This window comes from Phyllobates terribilis, unplaced genomic scaffold, assembly GCF_046119375.1.
Source record: "Phyllobates terribilis strain yellow unplaced genomic scaffold, ASM4611937v1 Scaffold_6661__1_contigs__length_42934, whole genome shotgun sequence".
NCBI lineage: Eukaryota > Metazoa > Chordata > Amphibia > Anura > Dendrobatidae > Phyllobates > Phyllobates terribilis.
This window is the reverse complement of record NW_027369403.1, coordinates 8,744-30,649: the sequence shown is the minus strand read 5'-3', so window position 1 is coordinate 30,649 and position 21,906 is coordinate 8,744. Positions and strand designations below refer to the sequence as shown.

Below are 21,906 nucleotides of genomic sequence, written 5' to 3'. Positions count from 1 at the left end.
CAGCCTGGAGGTGTGTTTGGGGTCATTGTCCTGTTGAAAAATAAATGATGGTCCAACTAAACGCAAACCGGATGGAATAGCATGCCGCTGCAAGATGCTGTGGTAGCAATGCTGGTTCAGTATGCCTTCAGTTTTGAATAAATCACCAGCAAAGCACCCCCACACCATCACACCTCCTCCTCCATGCTTCTTGGTGGGAACCAGGCATGTAGAGTCCATCCATTCACCTTTTCTGCGTCGCACAAAGACATGGTGGTTGAAACCAAAGATCTCAAATTTGGACTCATCAGACCAAAGCACAGATTTCCACTGGTCTAATGTCCATTCCTTGTGTTCTTTAGCCCAAACAAGTCTCTTCTGCTTGTTGCCTGTCCTTAGCAGTGGTTTCCTAGCAGCTATTTTACTATGAAGGCCTGCTGCACAAAGTCTCCTCTTAACAGTTGTTGTAGAGATGTGTCCCCTGCTAGAACTCTGTGTGGCATTGACCTGGTCTCTAATCTGAGCTGCTGTTAGCCTGCGATTTCTGAGGCTAGTGACTCGGATAAACTTATCCTCAGAAGCAGAGGTGACTCTTGGTCTTCCTTTCCTGGGATGGTCCTCATGTGAGCCAGTTTCTTTGTAGCGCTTGATGGTTTTTGCAACTGCACTTGGGGACACTTTCAAAGTTTGCCCAATTTTTCGCACTGACTGACCTTCATTTCTTAAAGTAATGATGGCCACTCGTTTTTCTTTACTTAGCTGCTTTTTTCTTGCCATAATACAAATTCTAACAGTCCATTCAGTAGGACTATCAGCTGTGTATCCACCAGACTTCTGCACAACACAACTGATGGTCCCAACCCCATTTATAAGGCATGAAATCCCACTTATTTAACCTGACAGGGCACACCTATGAAGTGAAAACCATTTCCGGTGACTACCTCTTGAAGCTTTGAAGCTCATCAAGAAAATGCCAAGAGTGTGCAAAGCAGTCATCAAAGCAAAAGGTGGCTACTTTGAAGAACCTAGAATATAAGACATATTTTCAGTTGTTTCACACTTTTTTGTTAAGTATATAATTCCACATGTGATAATTCATAGTTTTGATGCCTTCAGTGTGAATGTACAATTTTCATAGTCATGAAAATACAGAAAAATCTTTAAATGAGAAGGAGTGTCCAAAGTTTTGGTCTGTACTGTACATCATGCACTTTTCAGATAAAACGCTTTGACGCTCCTATTGAGAATCTGTTTTTTAATTGATATAATTAAAGTTAGGTTTTAATTAAAGGGTTTCTTTCTTTTCTCCACCATTTTTGGATTTTTCTTTTCCTAAAACAAAAAGTCTTGTGAGAAGCCGGCGGCTTTTACACCCCGGTGTTCTCCAAAGAAATACCAGACACCATCTACGAGGGACACAGTAAAAAAAAAAAAAAATAAATAAAATTCAACAATGCTTTTTCCAACCGCTTACAATGCCTAGAATTACGCAAAGATTGAGTATTTAAGAGTACATTTTTAATGGTGAGACTTTTCTGTTCTATGGGTCTTTTTATTCCATCGTTCTATTCTCTCCACTTGGAGGTTTCTTATGCTGAACAATGGGGGCTGGAGTCGCGGGACCTCCCCACGGTGGCGAACCTGGCAAGTCTTCCGTCTCTGAGCTCTTCTGAAATCGATGCCTTTCTTCTTATGTACAATGAAAAAGCTCACAAGCGAGACCACACATCAAAGAACCTCCAGGCCGGGACTCCCCTGGGGCTGCTGGTGCATCTCTACTCCAGGTACGACCCGACGCGCGCTGCGGGATAATAATATGGAGAGGATGTTGTTGTAGGATTTATGGAGATCAGTCATGGATAATGCATGTGAGGCTGCACGTATATTTGACACTTTTTGCAGGTGTTCCATGAATGTTGTTTTTTGGGGTATGGAAAAGCATTCTGCCCCTGTGACGTACTTTACAATCTTTAGGAAATGGGATCAGATGTGTTTAAAATTCCTAGAAATCCATACGTACTGGTATGAGAGCAATCATACTCGTATTCCCAACTGCCGGCGATGTACAGCCGCTCGCACATCTAGGAGGGGGCTAGCTGTTTAGTATTAGATAACATGTCTGCTGTTACGTGTAGTGCACCATGCCTTATTACTGCCCATACTAATATCTGAGGGGGCTGCGCCATCGTTTTCATCTCTTTATGGAGCTAAAAAAGGAGCCGAAAGGCTGAATCCTCCGAATTTCATCTTGGGTCCTACCGGTAAGGGCTTATTCACCCAACGTGTGGCAGTCGTATGTCCATAATTCCCAGAACTGGGAGCATTATATCTGGCTTGTTAGTAGGGATGAGCAGACCTGTGAAAGCTCGGGTTCAACCGAACTGTAGTCCAAAGAACCAGAACTCTACCCGAACTTTATCCAGAACCAGAACTCCGTAGAAGTCAATGGGGACCTGAACTTTGGTCTCTCCCTCCCATATTAAGAGGCGATCACCTCTTAGGAATGCTGTGTGTCTTCTCCAGAAACACTTCTCTGCTCAGGGGCTGGTGTAGATTTCTTTCGTAATTGACACATCTTTTATGGCGTAAATTATGATTTTTCTTGGGGCGCATTTGGTTGCACCCCGTCCTGTTCGTGCTCTGCGCACTTTTCAGAGCACAAGGCGGGAAAAGATGCCAAGTTTTGCAAAATTATTGAGCACCTTCACGTTGCGCAAAAAGTTTTCGAAAACTTCAAGCAATTTTACTCTGGCAAAAACTGATGAATCTGCTCCGCCCTGAGTGCTCTGTACAGACGTGGCGTGGAGATTAATCCCCAGTTCCAGAAGACTGCATTTCACCAGAAGAACGTGTGAAGCATGGCGGCGGGAATGTTCAGGACCCCACCGGCCATGATGCATGCAATAAAGCAGAATATTTCCACTTGTTCTGCTTTATTGCATCATGGCCGGTGGTAACATAATTCATTGTTTGGGGATAATGGCAAAAAAAACAACAACTTTACATTGGGGGGTCCTTAGCTTTTTACTTTTTCAGACACAATCTAGGGGTTATAGTTGTGCCCTGATGTCAATTAATTGCTACTTTTCTCAGAGGAATTACAGAGGAACGACGCAATGCAGAATTTTAAGTAAAGATGTTTCTGAATTGCTTTATGGTGAATACAATAATTTACTAGAAATGTAGAGAAGCCATTTCATATACTAGTATGCGCCTCCCTTGTTGCTTGCTGTGCTCATAGTGACTCATTTTCTTTGTCCTTTTCCCTTTTTTTTTTCTTTTTCCGCCCAGAAATGCTGTTGTGGACGGCTATGTGCAGCAGTTCTTCTACGCCTTCCGGTACTTCTGCTGCCAGGAGGATCTACTGAAGTTCCTTGTGGACCGGATTAACAACACATTGCCAAGGTTTCTATCTTTCTATTTCTAAATATATGATTTATTTAAATAGAAGAACTATATATCAGCGTGTCGTCGTCTTCCAAGGTGGACTGGCCGTATACATGTGCAGGTTTTACCCCCCACAAACCTTCTGTGACCGCCAGGAATGCTGATCTCTGGCAGCCATTCACCTTCATTCCCCAGTAAAACCACCTCGATCGTTCTGTGCTCATAGGCTGCCATTGTTCTCCACAGCAGTGCGCCTGTTTACACCTGACGATGCGCTACCAAGAACGATCATTTTCTAAGCAAGCTTAAACATCATTTCACCCGACAATCGTTTTGCTCATTTGTCAGGTGATTAGCAACCTGTTTACCCTCCAGAATTATTGTTTCGAATAATCCTGCGCTATAAGTGCACCCTTGGGGAACTAGTAAAATGATCAATATCTGTACTGGCGTTTCTACTTAGTTGATCCAGCACTCGTAGAAAATGCCTTAAAATCAAGCATGCATCATGATGCGCTGCAATGGAGCAGGTAGACATAAGATATGCTGGGGCATCGGGAGTTTGGAACCTGTTCCTTCCCGGTTCTTAATCTTCAAGAATTGGAGAGAAACAGGATGGAATTTGTGTATTCTCAATAGAAAAACAATGGTGGCAGATTTCTGGGTGTGTTTTTTTTTTTTTAACATACCCCATTTGGATTTTTTTTGTTTTCTTACAATTCATATTCCCATATAATGTATCATTAAAAAGAAAAATAAGCCCTGATACGGCAATTGTTGACTGAGGAGGAAATAAAAAAATAAAAATAAAAGTTGTGACTCTTGGAAGAATTGAGAGAATAACCAAAAAGTGCAAAAATTTAAAAATAAATAATTGCTGGCCATGAAAGGGTTAATCTCATGTGGTATTTTACCAATTGCACTATTAAAGTCTGCAACGTTTCCAGCCCACGTGGATTTTTCCTTGGCGCTTTTTATTTTCTGCTGCGGAGCTCCCAATCTCATGGACAGCCTGCAGCCACCACTAGAGGGCGCTCACTGTTCATTGAACTCCATAGGACACTTTGCACCGAGCTGATGTCGGACCCTCTGCCGCTGTACGGAGGGGGGTGATGGAGTTAATCACAGCTGACTTGTGGACTTTTTTATTAATTTTGGAAATATAAGAGGTCTTTTATTGTAAAATGTCGGTTACGGCTTGTAATATGTGTGCGGTGCAGTTAATTAATACCACATTGCTGGGATCCGGCCAAACAGGCAATGTTACTACATGACCGGCCTCCCACATGGGAAATGCGGCTTCTCCGTCTTACAAGGAGGGTGGGGACCGCTGACTAATTTCTCCTATTTCTACTTCTCCTCCCAGCACTTGATGTGTATATATAATGTATATGACGGTCATTATTTTACTAATATTGTTCTGTGTGACTGTAGAGAAGACATGGACCCCTCTTGTTTGGACGCCAAAATCTATCATCGGTCCCTTGTGCTCCTACAAGCCTGGATAGAAGAATGCTGGAGCATCGACTTCTCCATGAACCCAGATCTTCTAGACAAGATCGAAGTCTTAAGTAATTCCCAGGTGATTTAGCTGAACAAGCGCGAAAATACATTTGAATTGATCAGAAGTCGCTGTAAAGGGAAAATGAGCTATTGGTTAAATCGGGATTTTATGTTAAATGTCATTTTAATTTTGTTTTTGTGTTTTGGTTTTGTCTTTTTTTCAGTTATCAATATCACTATGTAAAAATGAATGGAAATATTTCAATTGTCACATTGGCCACTAGGACTAAAGCCCCCGTCTCACATAGCGAGATCGCTGCGGAGTCAAGGTTTTGGTGACGCAACAGCAACCTCACCAGCGATGTCGCTATGTGTGACACTTTGCAACGATCAGGCCCCTGCTGTGAGGTCGCTGATCGCTGCAGAATGTCCTGGACCTTTTTTTGGTCGTTGCCCTCCCGCTGGTCAGCACACATCGCTGTGTATCACCAGCGATCAGGCTGGTAACCATGATAAACATCGGGTTACTAGGGGCACACGCGCACATAGTAACCCGCTGTTTATCATGGTTACGAGCCTGCTAAAGTGAGCGGTAACCTCCCGCTCACCGTAGCAGGCTCGTAACCATGATAAACAGCGAGTTACTAGGTGCGTGTGTGCCCCTAGTAACCCTATGTTTACCATAGTTACCAGCCTGCTCCTGCTTCAGCAGGCTGGTAACCAGGAGCAGGACATCGTGGAAAGATTCTTTCCACGATGTCGCTGCTCCCCTGATCGCTGGTGAGCCTGCCTGTTTGACAGCTCACCAGCGACCACATAGCGACGCAGCAACGATCCCTGACAGGTCGTATCGTTGTCGGGATCGCTGTAGCGTCGCTAAGTGTGACGGGGCCTTTATCCTAGACTCACAATTCCTGTCCTGTCTCTTCAGCTGTCTCATTATCAGCACAGGATTATATAGACTGATAACACCTCTATGTACAGCAGAGAGCACACAATCCACTAATCACAATAAGTGATATCACAGCTCACCTCCTCCTCCTGTACAATGACTGATAACAGCTCTATATACAGTAGATAACACACGATCCACCATTCACAAGAGAGGATGTTACATCTCACCTCCTCCACGTTCTGTACAATGACAGATAACACCTCTATATACAGCGGAGAACACACGATCCACCAATCACAATAGGTGATATCACAGCTCACCTCCTCCGGTACAATGACTGATAACACCTCTATGTACAGCAGAGAACACATGATCCACCATTCACAGGAGAGGATGTCACAGCTCACCTCCTGTACAATAACTGATGACACCTCTATATATAATAGAGAACACAGGATCCACCATGCACAATATATTTCACAGCTCACCTCCTTCTCCTGTACAATGATGTTTGCCCTAATCAGAGCATGAGCAGAAAATACTTCTGTACAATTCAGTAGGGTCTGAGTCAGTTTATTGCTGATAATCTCCATATGCCCAACAGGAATTAGAAATCTGATATTACACCCAGTGGCCATAGTAAGAATTGCAGGATTTTTCATCTTTTCTTGTTTATCACGACACATTCCCTTTCTGTTATCCACTACTTGGACAACCCCTTCTCAATCTGAGTGTTTTCCCTCATCAAAATGAAAACACATATATTCACCTCCGGTTCCAGTGCTGTTCCAGCAGTGTCAGCACTCTCTCTCCCGGGGCTCAGTGAGGTGTTTACGTCACGTGATCCCTGCGCCCAAACACCTTACTGAGCCTCGGGAGAGCGAGTGCTGACACTGCTGGAACAGCGCTGGAACGGTGTTTACGTCACGTGATCCCTGCACCCAAACACCTTACTGAGCCCCGGGAGAGCGAGTGCTGACACTGCTGGAACAGCGCTGGAACGGGAGGGGAGTATAAGTGTTTTTATTTTGACAGGGGAAAACATTCAGATTTGAGAAGGTGCAAAAACCAGTTAGTACAGCTCGTGCCCTCAACTCGCGACAACCACCTCTGTATGTGACTGCAGCCTTCAAGGGGTTGTCAACTACTAGGAAAACCCCTTTAAGGCTGCAGTCACATACCAATGTGGTTGTCACAAGTTGACGGCACGAGCTGCTGTGATCACTAATTGGTTATCGCTCTGTTAATGTGCAGATAACCGATATTGGGGACAATGGGGGAGACTCAGCTCTGGACCCGGTGAGGGGGAGTAAAGCTCAGATCGCAGCTGCGGCAGAAGGGTTTTCTAAAACCAGAAAACCCCTTTTTATTACAATCCTTGTGTCTGTGACCATATAATATTGTACCTTCATGTTTCCTTGATTCCAGATCCTTCCCAGGGATGAGCGCGGTGACTACTTGCTGTCGCTGCTGCAGGAGCTCTCCTGTAAGAAGTGCACAATCTCTTCTCCTACTCTGGGGTCTGAGAAAAGGGACGACACCAAATCCCTGCACTCCCTGTGCACCAAGTTCTCGGAGGATAATGTTTCTAGGAAGGTTGGTGTTTTCCCTGCTCTTCTGCTCCATGTTGGTCCCAGTATCTGTTATTTTTAGGTCTCCTCAGTATAGCGTCGCTCCGGGATCTGGACACGTGAAGACTCTTGGGCTCCTTCAGGAGAACTTTCTAATGTTGGACCATCTACCAATTTTTAATGTTGGGGCCTGACATTAGAGAAACAATAAATTCAAAGCTAATACACTGTGTTAAAGGATGTGGCTGTATGTTTTCCTGCACATTGCTGGCTGCTGAATGAGTTAATTGAGAATCTATAAGTGAGCTCATGCTGATAGGGGCGTTAATGACTTTTTTTTTTTCTTCTGAGTTCCTCTGTGCTGATTTTTGACATCAATCAATGTTCAGTCAACTTTGATGTGGTCTGTTATTTATCAGTGCAGAAATTAGCTAAAAAATGCAAAAAAAGACTTATAAGCTCACTTTAGAATGAGCTCACTTACGGATTCTCAGTTAACTCATTTAGCAGCAAGCGATGTGTAGGGAAGCTAAGAGCCGTAAGTCCAGTGAAGTGTCTGAAGGGATGAAGCATGACACTGAAGAAAAAAAAAACTGTAGCTATAAGAAAAAAATTAAATGACTTGCTTACCCTTCCTGAGTTCGTCGCTGATCTCTGCCACTGAGCTAGTCTCTGTTGTATGACTTGAGCGCTGACTACACATTGATATCACTGAAGCCAATCTGTGAGTTCAGCAGCTCATGCCATCTACAATTGCTCATTGATGGATTGGCTGCAGCACTGATGTCATGTCCACAGCACTGCAGCCAAACAGAAACCAACGCAGCAGTGGAGAGATAACGCTGGCTCCGAGGAAAGTAAGTCCTAGTCACTTTGAAAGTGCGAGATACCATTCAGCCATATCTCTCTTGATTCCTCCATGCACAGGAGCGCTCAGCTATATATATATATATATATATATATATATATATATATATATATATATATATATATATATATATATATATATATATATATATATATATATATATATATATATATATATATATATATAAATATAATATAATATAATATAATATAATATAATATAATATATATAATATATTACAGGGCCATGTGTGAAAAGATTGCCCCCCCCCATCCCCTTAATTTATGTTTTAACTGTGGTTTATCACATCTTAAGGAAGCTGAGTTCAATCTCCCTAGCCACACACACGCCTGATTACTGCCACACCTGTTCTCAATCAAGAAATCACTTAAATAGGACCTGCCTGAAAGTGAAGTTGACCAAAAGATCCACAAGAGCTAGACATCATGCTGCGATCCATAGAAATTCAGGAACGAAAGAGAAACAAAGTAAATGAGCTCTATCAGTCTGGAAAAGGTTATAAAGCCATTTCTAGAGCTTTGGGACTCCAGCGAACCACAGTGAGAGCCATTATTCAGAAATGGCAAAAACACGGAACAGTGATGAACCTTCTCAGCAGTGGCCGGCCAACCAAAATTACCCCAAGAGCCCAGTGACGACTCATCCAAGAGGTTACAAAAGACGTCACAACAACATCCAAAGAACTGCAGGCCTTGCTTGTCTTAATTAAGGTCAGTGTTCATGACTCCACCATAAGAAAGAGAGTGGGCAAAAATGGCCTTGCATGGCAGAGTTCCAAGATGAAAACCACTGCTGAGAAAAAAGAACATAAAGGCTTGTCTCAGTTTTGCCAGAAAACATCATGATGATCGCCAAGAATTTGGGGAGAATATTCTGTGGACTGACGAGTCAAATGTTGAATTTTTTGGAAGGTGTATGTCCCATTATATCTGGTGTAGAAGTAACACAACATTTCAGAAAAGGAACATCATACCAACAGTAAAATGTGGTGGTAATGTGCTGGTCTGGGGCTTTTTTGCTGCTTCAGGACCTGGAAGACTTGCTGTGGTCAATGAAACCATGAATTCTGCTGTCTACCAAAAAATCCTGAAGGAGAATATCCGGCTATCTGTTCATGACCTCAGGCTGAAACGCACTTGTGTTTTGGATCGTTGTCCTGCTGCATAACCCGCCAGTAAGTCCGCCTCTGAATGGCTTAAGTAAAACAAAATTAAGACTTTGAAGTGGCCTGGTCAAAGTCCTGACCTTAATCCAATTGAGATGTTGTGGCATGACCTTAAAAAGGCGGTTCATGCTCGGAAACCCTCCAATGTGTCTGAATTACAACAATTTCGCACAGATGTGTGGCCTGAGTGTTGGAAAAGACTTATTGCCAGTTATCACAAATGCTTGATGTTGCTGCTAAGAGTGGCTGAACCAACTATTAGGTTTGGTGGGTAATTTATTATTTTTTTTTTTTACACAGGGCCCTGTAGTTTTGGATTTCTTTTTCCCTTAATGCATTTTGTGTTTACTTGTGTTATCTTTGTCTAATATTTACATTTGTTTTGTGATCTGAAACATTTTAAGTGTGACAAACATGCAAAAGAATGAGAAATCAGGAAGGGGGCAAACACTTTTTCACACCACTGTATATATGTATTGGCCCATATCACTGGAATTCGCAGGTTCAGCCGACCTTTATTTAATGTATTTCGAGGCCTTTGGTTGTGTCTGGAGCGTTTGGGTCTTAGGGTATGTGCACACGATGCAGAAATGAAGCAGAAATTTCTGCATCTCCCTGGCAGAAAAAACGCATGCAGATTGTGCATGCGTTTTTCCTGCAGAATACATGCGGATCCACATGCAGATTCACATGCGTTTCCGCATGCAGATTGACAAGCGCTTTCCAGGCGATTTTAGCATCACCTGGAAAGTGCTTGACAACTAGGTCACACTATATAAATCCATGCAAACGGCATGGATTTATATAGTGTGACCCGAGAGAGTGTATATACTTACCTCCGATGGCCCGCGCTGTCCCGCTCACTCCGTTCTCCCGGCAACTTTGAATTGAAAGACCTGCCGACGTCAGCGTCACGTGACCCGTCACATGACTGACGTCAGCGCAGGTCCTACAACTCACTGCAAGTGCCGGGAACCAAGCAGGAGCGGTGCGCGGGCCGACAGAAGGTAAGAATACATTTATTTTTTATTTTATTCTTTTTTGGTACCTGGGTGTGGATGAGACTCTCCTCTCCTCCACACTCGGGTACCATCCGCATATTAGAACGCGCCAATAGCGCAAGTACAGATGCTGTCTTGCGGAATTGGCGCGTTCTAATGCAAGTCAATGGCGGCGAAATCGCCGCGTTTCCGCAAAATTAATTGACATGCTGCGGATTTTTGACCGCAGCGTTCACGCTGCGGAAAAATCCGCATCATGGGCACAGCACATGCGGATTTCCATTGGGGAACATTGCTTCCCTTCTACCATGCGTTTTTCATGCGTTTCCGCAACTGCAAAAACGCCGCGGAAACGCATGAAATACGCATCGTGTGAACTCAGCCTTATTCACATGAACATGTCTGCAAAACACTAATCTGTTAAAAACAGCGCACAGATGAGTTCTGTTTTTACCAAGCCCTCCCCACCCCCCGAATGACCAAATCTGATCTGTGAATGTTCGGATTGGCCTGTCTGGCTCCATTCTGAACCGTAGTCGTCACTTTCGACAAATCTGCCAACGAATAGTGCTGCATCTACAAGTACAAAAAAGAGAAAAAGTAATATATCCTGACCATAAAGAGCATTATCTAATCCTAATATACCATTCCTGACTCCTACCCTTGTCTGCTCTTTTGCATTCCTTGCTTATATATATATATCTCTCTTTCCTTCTATTGGGGCTGATTGTGCCTGCAGCATGTTTTGAGCTTATATATTAGATTATGTGAGTACTATCTTTAAGAAGACTGATTGTTGTCTTTAGTGAATTTTGATAGTAACTGCTGCCATTATGTTATATGATTATGTGGATGCATTCTATAGGTACACATAAAATATAAATGTTTTGATTACTTAATGTTGCTCATTGAGTATTTGCAGCAGATTTTTCTGCTCCAAAAACGTCTCTCTTGGCTGGAAAACTGCGTAAAATATGTGCTTTTTTTGTGTGTTTTTTATTTTCCCCCAATCATTTGAATGAATAAAAATGCTGCAGAAATGCTGAATGAATTAAAGAAACAATGAGCAGCATGTGCATGAGATTTCAGAAATCTTTCACTTTGTTTGTGCTGTAAAAAGCTGCTTTCTTTTCATGGTAAAAACACAGCATGTCAACAAACCCCTACCCTTTCCCCGCAGGCCAGCCTCCCCCCCCCCCCCCCCTCTCCCCCCCCCGGCGGGCCAGGGTCCCTTTCTTCTCGTCCCCCCGCCCCCACGTGCCAGGGTCCCTTTCTTCTCCCCCCCCCCCCCCCCCCCTCCCCCCAGACGGGCCAGGGTCCCCTTCTTCTCCCCCCCCCCCCCCCGGCGTGCCAGGGTCCCTTTCTCCCCCCCCCCCTCCCCCCAGACGGTCCAGGGTCCCTTTCTTCTCCTCCCCCCACGTGCCAGGGTCCCCTTCTCCCCCCCCCCCCCCCCCCGGCGTGCCAGGGTCCCTTTCTCCCCCCCTCCCCCCAGACGGGCCAGGGTCCCTTTCTTCTCGTCCCCCCGCCCCCGCGTGCCAGGGCCCCCTTCTTCTCCCCCCCCCCCCCCCCCCAAACCCGGCGTGCCAGGGTCCCTTTCTTCTCCTCCCCCCCCCCCCCCCCGGCGGGCCAGGGTCCCTTTCTTCTCGTCCCCCCGCCCCCGCGTGCCAGGGTCCCCTTCTTCCCCCCCCCCCCCCCACCCGGCGTGCCAGGGTCCCTTTCTCCTAACCCCCCCCCCCCCCGGCGTGCCAGGGTCCCTTTCTTCTCCCTCCCCCCAGGCGGGCCAGGGTCCCTTTCGTCTCCTCTCCCCGGCGGGCCAGGATGGATCCTGGTCCAGGACCCCTCCCCCCGGTGGGCCAGGACCCCTTTTTTCCTTCCCTTCCCCCCTGGGAACGTCCAGCCATGAAACCTTGACCTTCTCTGTGTACGACACCGTTCTGTTCATTGTGCGAGTGCCCAGACCTGATCGCAGCTCCGCCATGTTTTGCAGAGCTTCAACTGGAGACTTTCTAAAGGCAACGGCCTCCACATCCCTCACCACAGGGAGAAGACGTACACCATCTCCGCAGTGCTGCCCCGGCCGTGTTACCCCGGACTTGTAGAAGACCTGTCCTCGTACTATATGAAGGGAGAGGAGTGCAGCACAAGCTCTATACAGGAGTGTAGTGTTCAGCAGATCGCTGCGCAGCTGACCTTACTGCAAGAGGTGAGAATCTGTCACTACAACCATTGGGCACCGGGGTACTTCGAGGTGATGGGTGGGCAGTGCCATCCCTGCTATCTGGTAACCCTTTGGGTGCATCCACTCATTAAAGGGTGTCATCAGAAAAAAAATGTTTTACGGTTTAAATCAGGTTTTTATTTAATTTTATCTATTTTTTTTTTAAATCTTCATGTAGTTGTCCTCGGATTGCTTCATTATTAAGGTGTAATTCTGCTTTATTTTGCTCTATTATTGCATTTATTTAGTGTATAATTTTACTGAATGGCACATGACAGCCGATGGGCACTCGTTTGCCGATCAGGTGCCAGAGGGAGTGTGCTTTTATTATGAGACTAATTTCATCACGGACCACTAGAGGGCGCCAGAGCTCGTCACATACTGCAGATGGCAGATCTTACACCTGCCGCCTCCCTGCTGCGGTGACTGCTCCGGGTATCTGGCAGAGACCCTTTTACATGTCAGTGAGATGACAGAAGCTTGGATTGGTAGAAGGTCTGGAGACCCCTGATCACCAGATGAAGGGGGCAGAAGCACGATGAGATTATGTGAGAGCTGATGGGGCAGTGAGGTCGGCCAGACACCTCTGCCCCCAATGTTTCTCCACCCAGATAAATTGTGATCATAACTACGGACACTGACGACCGTCCACCAGAGGCAGCGCATAGACTATACAGGGGACTGACCGCAGCGTCTACACTATACAGGGGACTGACTGCGGCGTCTACCCCATACAGGGGACTGACTGCGGCGTCTACCCCATACAGGGGACTGACTGCGGCGTCTACCCCATACAGGGGACTGACTGCGGCGTCTACCCCATACAGGGGACTGACTGCGGCGTCTACCCCATACAGGGGACTGACTGCGGCGTCTACACTATGTACAGGGGACTGACTGCGGCGTCTACACTATGTACAGGGGACTGACTGCGGCGTCTACCCCGTACAGGGGACTGACTGCGGCGTCTACCCCGTACAGGGGACTGACTGCGGCGTCTACCCCGTACAGGGGACTGACTGCGGCGTCTACCCCGTACAGGGGACTGACTGCGGCGTCTACCCCGTACAGGGGACTGACTGCGCCGTCTACCCCGTACAGGGGACTGACTGCGCCGTCTACCCCGTACAGGGGACTGACTGCGCCGTCTACCCCGTACAGGGGACTGACTGCGCCGTCTACCCCGTACAGGGGACTGACTGTCGGCGGCATCTGTGCTAGACTGCAGCCTGACCGTGATTATATTGATTATAAAGCTGTCCTGGTGTCGTTAAATCTGATTTTTATTTTCTTCCATTTCTGCTTGGTAGGAAATGTTTCAGAAGTGCCATCCTGTCAACTTCTTGAACTCGCGGGCGCTAGGAGTTAAAGACAAATCCAGCAATGTTCCAAAGTAAGTCTGGAGATAAAGCACCAAGGTCACTGGATGGAGGCTCTGTGCTGGGGGAGAGGAAAATAAACTCTGGGCCAAGTGAGATCTTCCCGGCTGATGCAGGTGTCCTGGTATAATGACCTGGAGGTGTGGGATGGAGGGGCGCCGTGCTCGGAGGAACGCTCTGACCCCATTGTTGGGGGGACGCAGATTCTGACAGGTCTTTATTCATGTAAGGAAAACAGGACAAACATTTTGAGCAATTTTAACTAATGGGATGATTTCAGAATACAGCTGTATGATGGCATCGCTCCGCATATGTCTTCCCATCTCTGCAGTGATTGCCATGTACAAGCTCTATTCTTTTATCATTATTTTTAGCAAATAACCATTTTGTCTACTGCTCGTACAGACCTTTATCTTTACCCAAGTCTGTGAATTTGAAGGGTTTTTGCTCCACCACATGATGTAGAGGCTGAGACCCTGATTCCAGCAATATGCCACTCAGTGAGCTGTTTGCTGCAGTTTTGATAAAATCAGTGTTTTATCTGCTGTAGATCAAACAGTTCTCTGAATGCTGAGCTCTGTTTAACCCGCCCACAAAACTGATTGGCAGCTTTCTGTGTACATTGTGCATAGGCAGAACGCTGCCAATTAAATGTGGGGGCGGGGTTATACAGAGCTCATGAATATAGAGGACTACATAGTGATAATCTCCTGCTGATAAAACAGTGATTTTATCAAAACTACAGCAAGCAGCCCAGTAAGTGACACATCACTGGAATCAGGGTCTCTGTCTCTATATTATACTGCACTCGAGTAGCAAAAACCTGGTGATAGTTTTTCTTTGATACATTGTAGTAACTGCCGATTAGCCGGTTGGTGAGGGACAATGCCGGCCAAGTGACAAAATCCAGCGTATCCCTAATATCAGACAAAAGTGAATCAAAGACACAACTTCGCATAACTTTGTAATAAGCTTTGCGTTTTAGTCGTCACCTCTGGGTGATATTCATCTTCTCTTTATGTTTCCGACCTGATAGATCCTTCTCGGCGGAACCTCTTCTGGTCGAGGTTTGCAGTCTCTTCTCCCCTAACTGCACACAGGATAAGTATCTGCTACAGATGTTACGATTCGCCGACAGTGTCAGTACCTGGGTGGCAGCGGAGATTGTGACCTGTCACACAGCCAAGGTTTGATTGCATCTATCCAAATGTCTGTCTGTGTCCTCTGTGTTGTCTGAGCATCCATCGACCTTTGTGGTTTTGATATATGTGATTTCATAAGTCGCCCCATAGAGCCGCTCCGTGGTGCGGGGTTGTTTGTTTTTAATTATTCATGTAAAGGTAGAGATGACTCACGCTCTCTAGCTTCTTCTTGCTTGCTGTCTTCCACCAGCACTCTCTTGCTTGCTTTCTCCCTGTAGCATCTTCCTGCTTACTCCCTTGCTCTTTCTCCCTCTTGGTTGTGCTCTCTCTCCTTTGTTACCCTCTCGGTCGCTCGGTCTCCTCCTGCGCAGTCGCTTGCTCTTCGCTGTCTTCCCTCCAACTGCGCCCCCTTTCACTCATCGCTCTCCCCCTCCATCTGCGTCGTTCTCGCCCGACTCTCGCCCGCCCGTCGCTCTCCTCTCGCCCGACTCTCGCCCGCCCGTCGCTCTCCTCTCGCGCGCCCGTCGCTCTCCTCTCGCCCGCCCGTCGCTCTCCTCTCTCTCGCCCGCCCGTCGCTCTCCTCTCTCTCGCCCGCCCGTCGCTCTCCTCTCTCTCGCCCGCCCGTCGCTCTCCTCTCTCTCACCCGCCCGTCGCTCTCCTCTCTCACCCGCCCGTCGCTCTCGTTCGCCCGTCGCTCTCCTCGCTCTCGTTCGCCCGTCGCTCTCCTCGCTCTCGTTCGCCCGTCGCTCGCCTCGCTCTCGTTCGCCCGTCGCTCGCCTCGCTCTCGTTCGCCCGTCGCTCGCCTCGCTCTCGTTCGCCCGTCGCTCGCCTCGCTCTCGTTCGCCCGTCGCTCGCCTCGCTCTCGTTCGCCCGTCGCTCGCCTCGCTCTCGTTCGCCCGTCGCTCGCCTCGCTCTCGTTCGCCCGTCGCTCGCCTCGCTCTCGTTCGCCCGTCGCTCGCCTCGCTTTCGCTCGCCCGTCGCTCGCCTCGCTCTCGCTCGCCCGTCGCTCGCCTCGCTCTCGCTCGCCCGTCGCTCGCCTCGCTCTCGCTCGTCCGTCGCTCGCCTCGCTCTCGCTCGTCCGTCGCTCGCCTCGCTCTCGCTCGTCCGTCGCTCGCCTCGCTCTCGCTCGCCCGTCGCTCGCCTCGCTCTCGCTCGTCTGTCGCTCTTGCCTCGCTCTCGCTCGTCCGTCGCTCGCCTCGCTCTCGCTCGTCCGTCGCTCTTGCCTCGCTCTCGCTCGTCCGTCGCTCTTGCCTCGCTCTCGCTCGTCCGTCGCTCGCCTCGCTCTCGCTCGTCCGTCGCTCGCCTCGCTCTCGCTCGTCCGTCGCTCGCCTCGCTCTCGCTCGTCCGTCGCTCTTGCCTCGCTCTCGCTCGTCCGTCGCTCTTGCCTCGCTCTCGCTCGTCCGTCGCTCGCCTCGCTCTCGCTCGTCCGTCGCTCTTGCCTCGCTCTCGCTCGTCCGTCGCTCGCCTCGCTCTCGCTCGTCCGTCGCTCTTGCCTCGCTCTCGCTCGTCCGTCGCTCGCCTCGCTCTCGCTCTTGCCTCGCTCTTGCCTCGCTCTTGCCTCGCTCTTGCCTCGCTCTTGCCTCGCTCTTGCCTCGCTCTCGCTCGTCCGTCGCTCGCCTCGCTCTCGCTCGTCCGTCGCTCGCCTCGCTCTCGCTCGTCCGTCGCCTCGCTCTCGCTCGTCCGTCGCCTCGCTCTCGCTCGTCCGTCGCTCGCTCTCGCTCGTCCGTCGCTCGCCTCGCTCTCGCTCGTCCGTCGCTCGCCTCGCTCTCGCTCGTCCGTCGCTCGCCTCGCTCTCGCTCGTCCGTCGCTCGCCTCGCTCTCGCTCGCTCGTCCGTCGCTCGCCTCGCTCGTCCGTCGCTCGCCTCGCTCGTCCGTCGCTCGCCTCGCTCGTCCGTCGCTCGCCTCGCTCGTCCGTCGCTCGCCTCGCTCGTCCGTCGCTCGCCTCGCTCGCCTCGCTCTCGCTCGTCCGTCGCTCGCCTCGCTCGTCCGTCGCTCTCCTCGCTCTCGCTCGTCCGTCGCTCGCTCTCGCTCGTCCGTCGCTCGCTCTCGCTCGTCCGTCGCTCGCCTCGCTCGTCCGTCGCTCGCCTCGCTCTCGCTCGTCCGTCGCTCGCCTCGCTCTCGCTCGTCCGTCGCTCGCCTCGCTCTCGCTCGTCCGTCGCTCGCTCTCGCTCGTCCGTCGCTCGCCTCACTGTCGCTCGCCTCTCTCTCGCTCGTCCGTCGCTCGCTCTCGCTCGTCCGTCGCTCGCCTCACTGTCGCTCGCCTCGCTCTCGCTCGTCCGTCGCTCGCTCTCGCTCGTCCGTCGCTCGCTCTCGCTCGTCCGTCGCTCGCCTCGCTCTCGCTCGTCCGTCGCTCGCCTCTCTAGACGTCGTTTCAATACCACATGGGATCCTTTATCGGTTTGCTGCCGTTCCAATAAATCGTGTAGGTAATTAATTCCTTTCCAAATAATTCCTTACCACGTATATGTATATATATATATCTCCACTATCAAGTAATATACTTGACAATGACCCACACAGGGTCGAAACATTGTGTGTTTTGGGATGGCGGAATAAACACCTCTTTTGCAACTGAACACCCTGGTATGGACGCTGTCTTTTACTTTTGTATGCTGATATTTCTTCGAGTGGGTTCATTGAGGATTATGGACTTGCATCCGTTGCAGTGAGTGCTGCTTACCACCATCTTTCCTGGACCTGATTCCTGCTATGTCACTTAGGGTATGTGCCCACGTAGCGTTTTACAAGCGTATATGCTGCGGAATTTCCGCAGCATAAACTCTTGGTAATCCGTCCCCCATGGTCCCCAATGACAAGCCGCAATGTCAATGCCCATGCTGCGGATTTCCGTTAATTTTGGGGACACGCAGCGTAATCGCCGCCATTGACTTGCATTGAAACGCATAATATCCGTCTCAGTACATTTGTACACACCGATATTATGCGTTTTAATGTGCGGATGGTACCCAAGTCTGGAGGAGAGAAGACTCTCATCCAGACCTGGGTACCATAGAAACTGTAAAAAAAGAATTTAAAATAAAAAATAAAGTTTATACTCGCTTTCCGTTGTCCTCCCGGTGTTTTGTCTGCTCCGTCCAGTGTCTTGCATTGCTCGCGCTGTTGTGAAGGACCTGCCATGATGTCACTGAGTCAAGTGATCCATCACATGGCTCAATGACGTCACCGCAGGTCCTTCACACCACCGCGAGCAATGCAAGACACCGGACGGAGCAGACAAAACATTTTTTTACCATTCTTATTCATTTTTTTTTTTTAAACTAACTTGGTCACACTATATAAATCCATACCGTTTGCATGGATTTATATAGTGTGAACAAGTTGTCAAGCACTTTTCCAAGTGATGCTAAAATCGCTTGGAAAAGCGCTTGATAACCCGCAAGCGGAAATGCATGTGAAGAATGCCTGACAAACGCTTCTACCTGGCGGGAAAAACGCATGTAAAATCCGCATGTATTTTTCCTGCCAGGGAGAAGCGTAAAAAATATGCAGCATTTCTGCATCGTGGGCACAAAGCCTTACCGGCTGCTCGCTATTCTACATGGGCTGACCATGAAGCACGGATATGGAGCTGTAGTGATCTGTGTATGGAATAAACTGCCTGGATGAACTATTATGTCTGGGAAAATAATTCAGTCTTTAGCTAAACCTCTCATTTCAGATTGAGGTAATATTTATGTGATACACCTGTTTGGTTCATCCATTTATTTAGATTTTCCCCTTTTTAGTTACAGACTAGCATCCTGACAAAATTTCTTCTCGTCTCCAAATTATGCTACGAGCAGCGAGACTTTGCAACCGCTGTCCAAATACTCGGGGGACTCGAAAACCTGATAGTGCGGCAGCTGCCGGTGAGATTCGCTTAATTTGTTTTTCTTCCTAGTGAGGCGTGTGTGTATGTATGTATGTATGTATGTATGTATGTATGTATGTTGACAATTCACTTTATTACTCTCAGGCTTGGAAAAATTTACCTACTAAGGTGGCAGAAATCTTGGAGGAACTCAAAGCTGTGGAGGTAATTCATCATTTATGATTAGGTTGATAATTTTTTTCGGTTTAAATGCTAAACTGGAGTATAAATTGGTATGCATGCAAAATAGGAGCATGTTCATGCTGGCCATTAAACAGACAGAACCTAAGACAGAAACAAAATAAATACCCTGCTGTAAGTAAATAAGTAAAACCTACTGCATATGAAAAACATTGGGTACTTAGTAAACACCATTTTTGATGAAAAAAAAGCGTAAAAACCATCCCACCAGTGTCAAGGTGCACCTAAATTCGGGATGGTCCTAACCTCTAGTGTAAAACCTTACCATGCGTCATAGTGACATCTGTGTGAATAAGGGCTGAGCAGGACCGGATCCCAAATATCTCTTGCACTCCCTATCAGTGCATGAATATTGTACCTTAGTAGAACCACCATCAGTACATAAATACATAACCAGAACCACCATCAGTACATAAATACATCACCAGAACCACCATCAGTACATAAATACATCACCAGAACCACTATCAGTACATTAATATAGCACCAGAACCACCATGAGTACATGAATACCTTGCTAGAACCACCATGAGTACATGAATACATCACCAGAACCACCATCAGTACATAAATACATCACCAGAACCACCATCAGTACATGAATACATCACCAGAACCACCATCAGTACATGAATACATCACCAGAACCACCATCAGTACATGAATACATCACCAGAACCACCATCAGTACATGAATACATCACCAGAACCACCATCAGTACATGAATACATCACCAGAACCACCATCAGTACATAAATACATCACCAGAACCACCATCAGTACATAAATACATCACCAGAACCACCATCAGTACATAAATACATCACCAGAACCACCATCAGTACATAAATACATCACCAGAACCACCATCAGTACATAAATACATCACCAGAACCACCATCAGTGCATAAATACATCACCAGAACCACCATCAGTGCATGAATACCTTACTAGAACCATATATGCTCTATTGCTTTTACTTATTTACTTACAGCAGGGTATATGATTAGTATTTATCAAAAATGGTGCAAGTTTGACCAAATTTATCAAAATGGTGCATCTGTGAAACATTTTAAGGTGGGCTTACACCAACTGATGATCTAACCTGTCGATCAGCGCTCGTTTGAAGTCTTTTAAACTTTATGGGGGGATGAACGATCATTAAAACAGTCCTCATTCAGTTTGCATATTGTCGGCAGCATACTAGATGTGCTGCCTGCCGACAACCATGAGTTATAGGTCACAGAAATCGGCTAACGAATGAGCCTTTTGCTTCCATGTAGATTTACAATTTTGCTTGTTACTTATGTATAAGAACGATGTCTATTTGCATTGAATTTTCTGTCCATGCCCCCTCCTGGGTGACACATTTCACCAAACCTATTTCTCACCAGGTGTTCCTGAAGAGTGACAGCTTGTGTCTGATGAAAGGAGACAGATTCAGAACATTACCCACAATCCCGTCTGCCTACCTCTTAGCGATGCACATTCAGCAGCTTGAAACTGGTGGCTTTACTATGGCAAATGGAGCATTTAAGTGGAATAAGCTAAGGTGAGTGCAAAACTGATGGCTCATCACAGATATATTACTCCCATTGAAGGCATCCAAAAGTGCACAGAATGCAGCACGATGACAAACATTAACTTGTTTCGTTCTGTAAGATTTTTATGTTGTTTCCTTGATTTTAAGCTTTTTTTTTTTTATTATGCTTTTTTGTTTTTACTTGCCATTTTTGTTATTTTATGTCACTATATCACGTCTTCAGCTTAAAGTAAATTGTTGAGGGAGGGCACAGTTTTTAGGAGAGAAGCTTGTAATTTTTTTTTTTTTTGTGGGAACCTTACACTAGGCAATCCTGAGATATTGGGTTTGCAGAGCTCTGTCTGAATGGAGCTGCGGTGGAACATGTGCACATCCACTCCATTCATTGACTTTGGGACTGCCGAAGATAGCGCTATATTCTGCTGGAATCTCAGCGATCATTAATTTATCAAATGTGTGTATAGGAGAGAACTTTTTAAAAATCTGCCATCAATATACAACGAGCAGTCTTTTTAAAGAGTGACATAATAATAAATATATATTATATAGATATACAGTACAGACCAAAGTTTGGACACACCTTCTCATTTAAAGATTTTTCTGTATTTTCATGACTTTGAAATTGTACATTCACACTGAAGGCATCAAAACTATGAATTAACACATGTGGAATTATATACTTAACAAAAAAGTGTGAAACAACTGAAAATATGTCTTATATTCTAGGTTCTTCAAAGTAGCCACCTTTTGCTTTGATGACTGCTTTGCACATTCTTGGCATTCATAGAATCATAGAATCATAGAATGGTAGAGTTGGAAGGGACCTCCTGGGTCATCTGGTCCAACCCCCTGCTCAAAGCAGGATTCACTAAATCATCTCAGACAGATGTCTGTCCAGCCTCTGTTTGAAGACGTCCATTGAAGGGGAACTCACCACCTCTCGTGGCAGCCTGTTCCACTCATTAATCACCCTAACTGTCAAAAAGTTTTTTCTAATATCTAATCTGTGTCTCCTCCCATTTAGTTTCATCCCATTGCTTCTAGTCTTTCCTTGTGCAAATGAGAATAAAGATGATCCTTCTACAATGTGACAGCCCTTGACATATTTGTAGACAGCTATTAAGTCTCCTCTCAGTCTTCTTTTTTGCAAGCTAAACATTC

At 47.0% G+C, this 21,906-nt stretch overlaps 1 protein-coding gene across 1 annotated transcript in view; it reads left to right on the top strand.

Annotated features, from left to right (window-relative positions):
* The window catches only part of LOC141251112 (kinase non-catalytic C-lobe domain-containing protein 1-like), a gene marked incomplete at its 5' end in the record, with an annotated part of 32,334 nt that extends 11,576 nt beyond the window's left edge, over positions 1-20,758 (top strand). Inside the window, 10 exons of the mRNA XM_073670234.1 lie at positions 1,564-1,763; positions 3,271-3,384; positions 4,801-4,948; positions 7,193-7,360; positions 12,378-12,593; positions 13,919-14,001; positions 15,024-15,174; positions 18,876-18,998; positions 19,106-19,165; positions 20,597-20,758. Coding sequence (XP_073526335.1) covers positions 1,564-1,763; positions 3,271-3,384; positions 4,801-4,948; positions 7,193-7,360; positions 12,378-12,593; positions 13,919-14,001; positions 15,024-15,174; positions 18,876-18,998; positions 19,106-19,165; positions 20,597-20,758 — 1,425 coding nt within the window. The remainder of the gene's footprint in view (positions 1-1,563; positions 1,764-3,270; positions 3,385-4,800; positions 4,949-7,192; positions 7,361-12,377; positions 12,594-13,918; positions 14,002-15,023; positions 15,175-18,875; positions 18,999-19,105; positions 19,166-20,596) is intronic.
* Between the last annotated feature and the right edge of the window lie 1,148 nt (positions 20,759-21,906).